The sequence below is a fragment of the Ctenocephalides felis genome, unplaced genomic scaffold, assembly GCF_003426905.1.
Source record: "Ctenocephalides felis isolate EL2017-DRISC unplaced genomic scaffold, ASM342690v1 CF-g0.4_SCAFFOLD_01886, whole genome shotgun sequence".
Lineage (NCBI taxonomy): Eukaryota > Metazoa > Arthropoda > Insecta > Siphonaptera > Pulicidae > Ctenocephalides > Ctenocephalides felis.
This window is the reverse complement of record NW_020538040.1, coordinates 14,926,766-14,938,678: the sequence shown is the minus strand read 5'-3', so window position 1 is coordinate 14,938,678 and position 11,913 is coordinate 14,926,766. Positions and strand designations below refer to the sequence as shown.

At 30.3% G+C, this 11,913-nt stretch overlaps 1 protein-coding gene across 1 annotated transcript; it reads left to right on the top strand.

The window, feature by feature from the left end:
• Window positions 1-4,887: 4,887 nt before the first annotated feature.
• Window positions 4,888-11,112, top strand: LOC113378121 (WSCD family member AAEL009094-like). Its single transcript, XM_026618644.1, has 6 exons — window positions 4,888-4,998; window positions 6,286-6,538; window positions 8,836-9,011; window positions 10,088-10,163; window positions 10,239-10,408; window positions 10,496-11,112. The coding sequence occupies exons 1-6, from the start codon at window positions 4,891-4,893 to the stop codon at window positions 10,670-10,672; spliced, it is 960 nt and encodes a 319-aa protein (XP_026474429.1). The 5' UTR covers window positions 4,888-4,890; the 3' UTR covers window positions 10,673-11,112.
• The last annotated feature ends 801 nt before the right edge of the window (window positions 11,113-11,913 follow it).

Genomic DNA, 11,913 nt, shown 5'->3' with positions numbered 1-11,913 from the left:
ATATGTAAACAATATAATATGATAGCATAATGAAGGTGTATACAATTTGAATCTTTATGTAAAAATCAATGTATGTATTTGAGCCAAATGAAGCAAAATTTCAAATTAAAAAAAAATTAAGTAGTGGAGACTGATTATGATTGTGCCAGGGTACGGTAGTGATAGTAGCCATAACAGCTAAACTATACTGATTTTGAGATAGGGTCTAGACTCTAGAGGGAGAAAGATAAGGTATGTTTGTTCGAGCAAGTTTCCAATATTGCATTGAGTCAGCGCTCTAACATGATCTGTAGACCACATTGCTTTTGAAAAGTCAAAAGAATTTTTTTTTGTTCGATTTCTTTTAATAATAACTATTACTTGTATACAGATAGATCACTTTGTTTGTTATTTGGTGTAAGTTGAACATTAGTAGTTATTCACCAGCAATTAGTTTTTGCTGGTAATCAGTCATAATAATGACTTGTTTTCAAAAGTGTGCAGTGTGTACGACAAACGACAAATTTTGGGGTACGATTGTAAAATTCGTACTAATTCTAAAATCTAACTTAACTAAGACAAAATACAAAAGAAAATAGGAAAGAAAAATTCAAAACAAAAAAACTAAAGATTTGTTGTTAAATTTGTTTAAAAATATATGTTTTGTTATATATTGATATATTATATTCATAATCTTTGTTTAAATGATTACTTTGAGTTGTGTTACATTAATCTGGCAATAAAAGTCCTTAGAAACCATTTTGATGTTTATAGCCATTGCTTTTCAACCGAATTTTATGCCTGTCACAACCATCCTGGGAGTGTCGCTGGTTGTGACACTCATCCTTTTCTTGTATGAATTGATTTTATAACTAATCCATCGTATTTAAAGACAGTATTTCAGTATTTCCACGTAGACAAATGTTCAATTAAATTACCATTCAATTCACTTCTCTCCCAGCTAACTGGCAAATTAACAAAATTACGGCTGACCAAATAAAAAGTGACACAACCGTACCCAGTCTCCCTTACTCTTGCAAGTACTTTGGTGCAAAGCCAATAATTAAGTTCGATTGCCCATCTATATTGCAAAAATAAATCTTGTCGAGACCTTTCCAGTTATGGTCACATATTTAACTTTAACACGAACAACTAGCAGCATTCGTACTAGAAAGGGATTTCGCCCAAGGGGTACGAGGGGCAACTATTTATATAATGGAATTAGCATCGGGGAACACGCGATTCTTAATGGAGAGACTCGTGGCGTCATGACTCCAGGAAATAAATTAAATCGCGCGCCGAGATTATAAGCTTACAATATTTGCCCGACCCCTTTCTCATAAGGGCGGGGTTGCAGGGTTACACTTGCGGGACGCGGACGGGGAACGTTTGTTTAATAATTAACCCAGTTTTTATAATTGAGGTTAATTGATGTTTACTTTAATGCTTTGTGTACAAGGCTTAAGTCCGAAAATTCACTTTCATTAAGTATTTTCTTATTTCTTAAACATAGGGTAAAGCGGGGCTTGAAGGTCCGCGGGTAAAAAGATCCATCACCGACATCATAAAAACAAACAAAGGGTCCATTAATCATGTGAGGCTTTTAGGAGGAGGGAGGGTTTGGCAAAAAATTACGAAGCATCACGTGGGGGAGGGAGCGGTCTAGTAAGATATCACGTATATTTAATTTTTACCTGAAGTTTTGAAAAGTCCAAACATTTTCAAAAAAAATCAAAACTTTTACGTTTTTTCGTAAATTCGAAAAATTCCTTCAAAAATTTTACCTAACCAGAAATACGCGTGATGTTTGGTGGGTGAGTAGGGTGAATTTTAAATATCACGACGTATCACCAAGGGGAAAGGGGGATCCAAAAACTCTAAAAACTCGTTCACGTGATTAATGGACACCCCTGTAGTTAGGATTTTCTTATTGTTAGTAACAATATTTGAAAGTAGAGAGATAAAGATGTATAACCAGCCATCATCTTGATCCTTACGAGGTCGCTATCAGGAGATAAACGTCCCATATCACCCCGCCTATGGTTAAAAAAGACCAGGTGACAAATTTTTGAAAAACAACAAAAAACATTTCTACAATGGTGAATTACCTGTGAGTTTTAATGAACATATTCCGATAGTTGTTTGTTTGATATGTGTTGTTTGTAGTTTGGTTTGATTTTTACAATTTTTCGAAATTAAAATTTGTACTAGAAAAACGATGCCATGAAAACAAAATTTTGAAGCCAAATCGTTTGAGAAAATACAGCCAGAAGCAAATACGAGTCTAAACGAATCGAACAACCATACCCTTTTTTACCATAACAGCGCCAATCGTATACCGTTACGTATGTAATTACTACTGATTAGCGTTGATGTCATCCACTCTTAAATAAAATCCAAACTTTTACGAAAAAACTATAAAAAATTAAGACTTTTTTCGTAAATTCGAAAAATTCGTTCGAAAAATTTTTCGTAACTGAAAATACACGTGATGTTTGGTGGGGAAGGGGGGTAATTTTTTAGGACATGAAGCAGAATGAAATAAAAAGTACTAAAAAAGTTATTTAATTTACATAATTACGGATATAATTAAAAAACATTAATTGGTTTTCGTATTTATTTATTTTTTTAGTTAAAGCAATTTTTTTTTCGATATAAACATTTGTACAATTTACCTAAATATCTGAAAGTAATTGAATAAATAAATTAATTTGGTCTTAAAAATTTATTTTATTTAAATGTAGACGCAAACTGTAATCAATGGCGAAACACAGGGCGCTTCTGCATAGATTCTGATTAGATTCATTAGAAAATTTTGATGGATTTTTTTATAATTCAACCGTATGGCCTATAATATTTTAGTATATTATTTCATGCATTTCACTAATCAACACAATTCCCAACTAATATTTTTTATTGGTTTTTGAATTTTCAAAATCGGTTCAAAATTGTGGGCTAAAACGTGGACGAAAAATTTTACAGTTTTCTGCTAATTACAAAGAAACGGCTCGACCGATCGTAGCGAAAACCTGACCAACGACAGTCCTTTCAAAGAAAGATCATCAAATGGCTTTTAAATTTTTGAAATCGGTCCAGCTGTTTGTAAGAAAACGTCGACGAAAGGTGAAAATCGGCTCACATATACACATAGTTTTTCCAAATTTGGTCCCATTCGATGAAACAAAAAATTAGCAAATCAGATTTAATAGAATATAAAATTAGCAATCGGAAGTTAATAGCAAAGTGAACAGATTGTGATGAAATTTTATAAGAAGGACTGAAAACTTATTAGGCTAGAATATAATAACAGTAGCCAAACTAATCCTTTTTCCTTTCTAGGGGTGTAGTGCATTCCCGGATATGTAGAACCGCTTTATTTGAGATTTAACCTAGATTCTTTTTAAAATGCTCGCCACGTCCGTCGTTGCAGGAAATGAGAAAAATATGTTAATCACACCATAGGGGTATGCATAATGCTCCAAAAGGGTTGTTATCAAAGTCGCGAAACGCTTCCGACCAGAATACCAAATGAGAAGTATATTCGTTTTAAGTTTAAAAATCTTGTTACGAGGCACATAAGTTTAGCATAAATTGCATACAATACTTTTATCATAATAAAAAAAGAGAATATTGAAGTGCTTGTCGCATATGAAGATGGAATCTTAACGTTTTAACATTCATGGGCCGATTGTGCCGTAAAATAGACCAATGTTATGGGAAGGCTATGTTACTAAAAACTGTCAAAATGATATGTGGTTGCTGTGCAGTCAGGCGTTTTAAAAAGAAAACCTAACGTAGGAAAACGCACAACGCCAAAAACACAATGGTATCATATCTGCATCTTTGCATTGCGATATATTAACATACGAGTGAAGTTGCATTTTATGTGTAAAAACGCCTGACTGCACAAGTTTTTAGTACCACTTTATATAAAAACTGCTACGTAACATAGCCTTGCCGTAGCATTGGTCTATTGAATTGTCCCATTCATCCTATGAGAATATAGTAACTTATCAAACTACCTGTTACTGATAATCAATATTACTAGTGGTTCTCATTCTAAACATTGTTTCTGGACAAAATTCTACAAACTTGTAACATGTTTGTATAAAAATTAATACTGTAGTCGAATTATTTCTTTGGCCTAGTAGCTTAAACTATGGGCTCAAAATCAAAGATAGCAATATGTTACCAAGTAAAAATAACCCCTACTGGCACCAATAGAAAATTGTAATAATAAATTCATCATTAAGATATAATAACATTTTGGGTTGCCATTTATATAAAAAAAACAGTCGGCACAATAACTCATAGAAATCGTTAAGTTTTGACTGTTGTCAAAAGTATAAAAATAACTAGTTGTAAGTAGTATTTTTCCTTAAGGCAAGTTGCATTAACTTCCCGAAACCTATACATAATCGACTTAATCAATAAGAAATGAGATTCAACTATTTAGGTAATTATGTTTATTTCGTAAACATTTTCGCTTTCACTAAAAAATAGTCAATACGATTTTCAATTCATGTCTTTCAAGCATATTTATAGTATCTGAAACTGTATTTAATTTGTTTAACACGTTTTTTCATCTATTTCGTATTCTACAAATGAATTTTTTATTCAAGTGTAGATATCAACGATAATCAATAGCTATATATATAGCGACGATGAGACATATTCTTGAATGTTAATTTGCAGCCAATCGTAGAATAATAAATAATGATCTGTTTATTTATACGTTTCGACACGGTATGTGTGTCATCATCCAGATTTTTTTGTAAATATTTTTATTGTATAAATAGTAAATCTTATTTTAATATTGTTTTATATCAAATACAAAATATATTTTTTATTTAACTAATAAATAATTTGAATAATTTCAGTTGATAGAGGATGCTGGCGCGCCTAGGCAGAATGCGTGTGGCGGCTTTAGCCGTCATGGTAGCTTTTTATTTAGCCGGAGTATTACTACTCAGTCTTTCCACATATCGAGAAAGAGAGAGGGACATTGAACCAAATGCAGTAAGATTCAATATCATAATATATTATCAAATAATTATGCATGCACCATAAGTAGACGAATAGTACAAACATGAACTGAATTTACTTATAGGGCAATTCTGCCATAACAGAGCCCATAACATAGCGTTGTCATGGCAACGCTATCTTATGGTTGTTTATTAGCAGTGAAAATGTCTATATAATTGCCGTGCGAATATGCCTTACTTTGCAAAACAATGTTTGCCGGGTCAGCTAGTATATATATAGTTGTTAATTGAATACTGAAAAATTGTAAGAATTGTAATGCAATGTATATATATATATATATATATATATATATATATATAATGTATATATAATGGTAACATTTTTTTACCTTCAAAATAAAGTAATGTGTTTGCAGGTTATTCGGAGCAAATTATTCGAAACCCATAATTTTGATTCACAATCTATATCCAGAAAAAAAGCCAGATCCATTAGGATTAATCCAAAACCTTTGCCAAAAAATACTCTTTTGTGTCTAATTTCTTCAATAAGAACCTACACAATATCAAATAAAAATCATTCCAATGAGTAAAATCTTAAGTAATGATTTAATAAATTAATATGAAAATAAATTAATAAAAATTGATAAATTAATTGAAATTCATTAATTGATATTATATATATATATATATATATATATATATATATATATATGTGTGTGTGTGCGTGTGTGTGTGTGTGTGTGTGTGTGTGTGTGTGTATGACCGTTGTTTGGCCAAAAAGCAATTTTAAAAAATTTTAGTATAAAAATAAACAAATTATATGGATGATTTACCCACTGCAACGCATGTTACATATAAATATTCTTGGAGCATATTGATAATCATTGCAAGTTTTTTTGAAGTTGATTTGGAGATGTTGCATAATTCTAAGGAAAATTTTAATCAAAATTCAGTGAAAAACATTCATTCAATAAATGCGAGATTAAAAACCATTCGATTACTAAAATGACTTACAAAATAAAGGTGCTGTAGGAGGGTGCATATTTAGTGTTGTATGTGCTTTTTTATTACAAATTATAAATAAGTAAAATGAAACAAATGGGTCAAAAAAATTTAAAAAAACTTGAAGGCGGCCAACCCTTACCACTTAGGGATATGAGCAATAGATATGCGATTCTCAGTCATACTAAACGTGATTATAAAATTTCATAAAAATCTACCAAACCCCTTCGGAGGACTATTACATTATGACATGAGACACAATATCTAATTCAATTAAATCAAGTATTCATTAGAATAATTTTTATTTTTATTTTTTCAGATAAGAAACATAGGAGCAGATCGAGGTCGCAGTACGGGTGGCTTATTTCGGAGACCTCGTTTACGATGGTGTACACACCTAAAATATAAGCAACAACCATCTCCAGTCTCTAATGGACTATTTTCAGGACAATTTTCAAGTAGTTCTTCTTCAAGTACGAATCCAGTCAATAATAGTGAGAAACCAGTAGCTCTTGTATCATTTCCGGGCAGCGGAAATACATGGATGCGTTATTTGCTACAACAAGCCACTGGTAAGGGAGAATTCTGACAATAATACAGAAACACTCTTTTATATAAAATCGATAGCAAATCGAATGTTTCGAGTAAATTTTATTAGAATCGGTATATGTATGTTTTTTTTTTAAATAATATCATGGTTTTGCAGTTGTGAAGAAGCTAAGTTAACGTTTTTTTGAATGGTCTTTTGAAATGCTATTGAATCGCCAAAAATGTATCGAGCCTACAAAAAAATATTTTGAATGAATAAACTAGAATTTATCAAGAACAAATTAAACAAATCAAATTAATCCTGAAATGGTATTTATTATTTTGATTTCGGCTTGTTTATCAATAAATACTCTAGATTTATTTCAAGCGGTTTGTCTCTTGTTAAAATTCCCGATATATATATATATAGATAATAGATTTAATCCATAAAAAAATGAAATTTAGAAAGTTTTAAAATAACAATTAAATTTTGAACTGTTAATTTCAAAAATAAAGCTTTCCACCACTAAGCTAAAATCCGTAATATTTACGTAATTTTTGCGCAAAAAAGTTTCATATTTACGTCATTTTTACGTAAGATTAATGTAAGAAATATGTAATAATTTCGCCTATTTTATGTAATGTGGATTACGTAATATTTCGTAATAATTAAATAATTTTTGAAAAAAATGGCGTGGAAGTGCCCTTTTTTACACACATAAATAAATACATACAAGCATATTTGTAAATATTAACACATACTACACACATATGCGTATATATGACACACACATTCATGAACTTAGAAATGCACACATACTTCTTACATATATATATAATATATATTTCGCGTTTCAAATATAACTAGTCGGGTGGGTGGCATCGTGCCTTAAGGCAAATTGCTTGAACTTCCCGTACCGTAACGAAATGTTCGAGGAATATTGAATGTTTTCAAATAGATTATTATAAATATTGTAACATTGTCTAATATTTATAAGAATTATATCAACTGAATTGCAGAGTTGAAATTATTTGTTTAAAGTATATTAAAACTATAGTCAGAATTAAAAATAAAATCTGAATTATTTTCGATATACAAAAAAAAAATTAAAAAAAAAAAAAAAATGGAACAAAAATTTTTTTTACCAAAATCAATTATTTTGTTAAGACAAGCAGAAAGTTCTTTGAATCAATTGAATCGGACGCTTAGTTCTCTCAAAAACTGCCATTTTTTGTACATTTAGCTCTGTATCTCCGAAATGGCTGGGCCTGCCTTTGCGAAAAACTAATAACCCCTTCTCCCAATCATTACTAATTGAATGTTTTTTAGATCATTCAAATCGGATGCTCCGTTCACTCAAAAACTCGATTTCTATTTTCTGCACTCTTTGCTCCGTATCTCCGAAACGGCTGGACCTGCCTTCGCCAAAAACTAATCAGCTCTTTTCCCTATCAATAGGAATCGAATGTTTTTTAAACCATTCAAATCGGTTGATCCGTACGCCCGAAAACGTGGACGAAAATTTGTATCCATACATACATACACACACACACACACACACACACACACACACATCCATTTTTTCTGAAGTATGCCAAAACGTTCAGAAACCTTCAAAACGTCGAGAAATGTAAAAATTTTCAATTCCGATTTTCGGCCCATTACAATAACTTACCCTACGGGAAGTTAATAAAAATTCATCAAAATTGACAAAAAAATATAAATAATTAATTTAAAAGAACCCAAAATCTAATCAAAACCCTCTCGGCTGATATCTTTCAAACAGATTTTGAATTTTCAAAATCGGTTCAGGATTTTTGGCAAAAACGTGAACAAACAATTTAGCTTTTTTTGATAATTCTAAAAAAAAATTTTTGGCCAATCGTCCCACATTTCATCGAATCGCTTTCGAAATATTGAAATCGGTTAAGTCGTTTCCCAATTTTGGTGACAAATGACACAAAAAAGCAAAATGAAAACAAAATTAGCTAATCGGATTTTCTGGCGGAAATGAACTTCTTCAAGAAGTCTATTCGTCGAATTAAAAAAGAAGGGTTAAAAGAGAAACATTATTCATTATTTATACGTTTCAGCACTTAATGTGATCATTCATTGCATCAAACCAGGGCCAAAACGCTAATAAACTTAACACTTGTAATAGTTATATAAGAAATTTATTAAGAAAAAAACACAAAAACCAATCATTTAATTCATAGCAAAGAGATGCTTGCTTATGTGTTGATATGATATTTAATAAAAAATATTTTAGATTTTCAATTAAGATTTTCTGAAAGAATTCAAAACAAAACTTCTACTAATACTACTTTTGTTTTATTATAGGAATTTTAACTGGTTCAGTATATAAAGACCACGGCCTAATGAAAAGTGGTTTTCCTGCTGAGCAAGTGAAAAATAATTCCGTTTTAGTTGTAAAGACACACGAATGGGGCAACGACGCTAGAAGTCAATTTTCTAAAGCGATACTTTTAGTACGATCACCAGCCGATGCAATTTTAGTAAGTAACAAATAAATAATAATAACTAGTTATTATTGGTAACTAGCTAGTTGGTATTGGTATTTTGCCTTGAGGCAAGTTACATGAACTTCCAGATATGTGTAAATAATGGACTTGATAAATAAAAAATAAATTAATTTAAAAATAATTAAAAGTATTCCGAGTGGATTTATTACACATAATTGAAAACGAACTAACACATTAACTCGGAGTATTTTTTGAAAGCAATTTTCACAAATCAATCATTTTTATAATTGAACCAGTTTCCATAGGAATTTAATGACTTAGTATGTTTATTAAGACCAAGTACTCTATCGTTATACCAAGTAAATCGTCTAATTTTAATTTTAACAAACGTCACAAAAAACTACTCATTTTCTCAAACTTTGATGAATTTTGACTACTTATCGTAAGGCCGTAATATTTCAGTAAGTTCTATAAGACCAAAATATGTATCGCCAAAAAAAGTTCCATAAAAATCGGATTAAATTTTATTTCAACAGTTAATTACAAAAAAACTTCTCAGTGAATTTTCGCCTAAAACTAATCAGTGTAATTCCCAACTGATACCGTTCGAACAGTTTTTGATTTTTTAAAATCGATTCGGTAGTATGAGCTTAAATGTGGACGAAAAGTTTAACACTTGTTTCCAAATTACAAAGAAACGGCTTGGTAGGTCGTCTCACTGACAAACGATAGTCCTCATCAAGATACATCTTTTAAAATGGCTTTTAAAAGTTTGAAATCGGGCCAGCCGTTTTTGAGAAAACGTCGATTTACGGCAAAAAAATCTGTTCACACACACATAAACATAATTTTTCCAAACTTGGTCTCATTCGATTCAGAATGGCTTGAAACGTCGGGAAAACAAAATTAGCAAATCGGATTTTTTGATGAAAACAAACTTCTCCTTCGGGAAGTTAATAAACATGTTAATTTATTTATGGCTTATGTTTGAATGACTTTAATATATATTATGATTATAATTACAAGCCAATTATAACGGCACTTCTTTGTAATTCGTAAAATATATGTACTTGGGATTATTCATAATTATTCCGTTTTTCTTTTTCCAGGCGGAATTTAATAGACAAAGTGGCGGACATATAGGATTTGCCTCAATAGGACGATACAAGCGAGCAAAAGGGAAATGTTAGTAACAAAAACAAGCACAAATCATTAAAAAATCTAACTATAATTGATAAAAAATTAATTACATTTGATTAGATTGGCAGCAATTCGTCACTGACAAATTATGGACATGGGAACAAACGAATTTAGATTGGGGCAAAAATTTCACAGGGCCGGTTGAAATAGTACACTTCGAAAAACTAGTAGAAAATGTTGAAGGCACATTGCGAAAATTACTTCAGTTTCTGGAATATCCAATAGATGAAGTAAGTAACATTAATTATATACAAAATAGTTTTGAATATAAAATGTAAGTTAGCTAACTCATTAATATTTTTAACTTTTTATTGCAGTCTTTACTGTCTTGTGCAGTGTCTCGAAAAGAAGGTATTTACCGAAGAAGCAAAAAATTAAACAATTTTGATCCATATTCAGCAGAAATGAAACAAGCTCTCACAAAGAAACGGGAGATAGTTTACAAACAACTTGGTATTGAGATCAACAACGCCACAAACACAAATCCATCCTAGTTAATGGTCCAAAATTTTAATAGAATTGCTAAAATGTTCTGCAATTTTCGGTTATGCTGACAGGATCAAAAAAAATTTAACCAAAATTTAAACCAAAGATATTAAAAAGAAGATTGATCATAACAGTTATATCAAAGTGATTAAAAGCAGATCTTGGCGATGGGTGACAATGCTGGTGAAATTGATTGGAATGCTGATGAATAGGATCGAGGGTGAATTTTGGACTAACAAATTATTTTGTCGGTGTTCTGACATAGTAGGCCGCAATAAAGTTTCTAGTTCAGCTCTCATATACTTATATGAGTAAAATATTATACAAAATCGTCTATCCATTCAATAGATGAAGAAAGCATAACTAGAAATCATAACTCATCTCATTCCAAATTTAAACAGCAAACCACTTAAGTAAAACAAACACATATTAAGACATTAAATACTCGTAGGAAAAATAATAATAGTGATGTTACAATGTTTTAAATTTTTATTATTCGAATAGCTTGTATCCACAGCTTATATAAATGAAGTGCAAGTTATTCTATATTGTAAGACATTTCCATTGATTATGATGTGTTTTAAAAAATCAATATACGCTTTTTAAATAGGATATGATTGAAAATAATGGACATTGTTTAAAACCGTGCGTAATAGCGCACATAGCATTAAAAAAAAAATTTGTACTATGAAATGTATTTAGTTAAATAAAATTTACTTTAAGCGTTTGCAAGTGAATAAACGTGATTAATGTTTAAATATATAAAATAAATGTTTTATGTATATTATTAGAGACTAGTATTAAAATGGCTTTTACGAAAGCTTTCTCAAGAAGCGCCGTTATAAATATTTTGTTGTGTCGGATTTAATTTTAAGGAAATACGTAATTATTGATCACAATAGTCATATTTATCAAAAACCATTGTGAAATTACCTAGAAAAAATGTACTCACTACCTACATCATCAAAACTGAATACGGATTTCTATTCACATAAGTTGTTTGGCTAATAAATCAGAAACAAATTCAATATATTTTCATTTCTAAAAACAAAATCTTCACTACTCGTTTTATGTATAGATTGTTAGTATTAAGATTTATTACGCTTATTTTAACTATCAAAGATATTGCTCATCTAAGATATTTGAAAGAAAATATTATTAGTTATTTGATAATAGATCATACTGTATCACTAAAACTTAATTTGTTTATTATTATTAAATATATGCTATATTGAATACTTAAATGTAA

What these genes read in the sequence shown, in the direction of transcription:
- LOC113378121 (XM_026618644.1), top strand. Translation starts at nt 4,891, where the DNA reads ATGCGTGTGGCGGCTTTAGCCGTCATGGTAGCTTTTTATTTAGCCGGA. An exon ending in GGGACATTGAACCAAATGCA is followed by an intron (nt 4,999 to 6,285) that starts GTAAGATTCAAT and finishes TTATTTTTTCAG; the next exon opens with ATAAGAAACATAGGAGCAGA. An exon ending in TTTGCTACAACAAGCCACTG is followed by an intron (nt 6,539 to 8,835) that starts GTAAGGGAGAAT and finishes GTTTTATTATAG; the next exon opens with GAATTTTAACTGGTTCAGTA.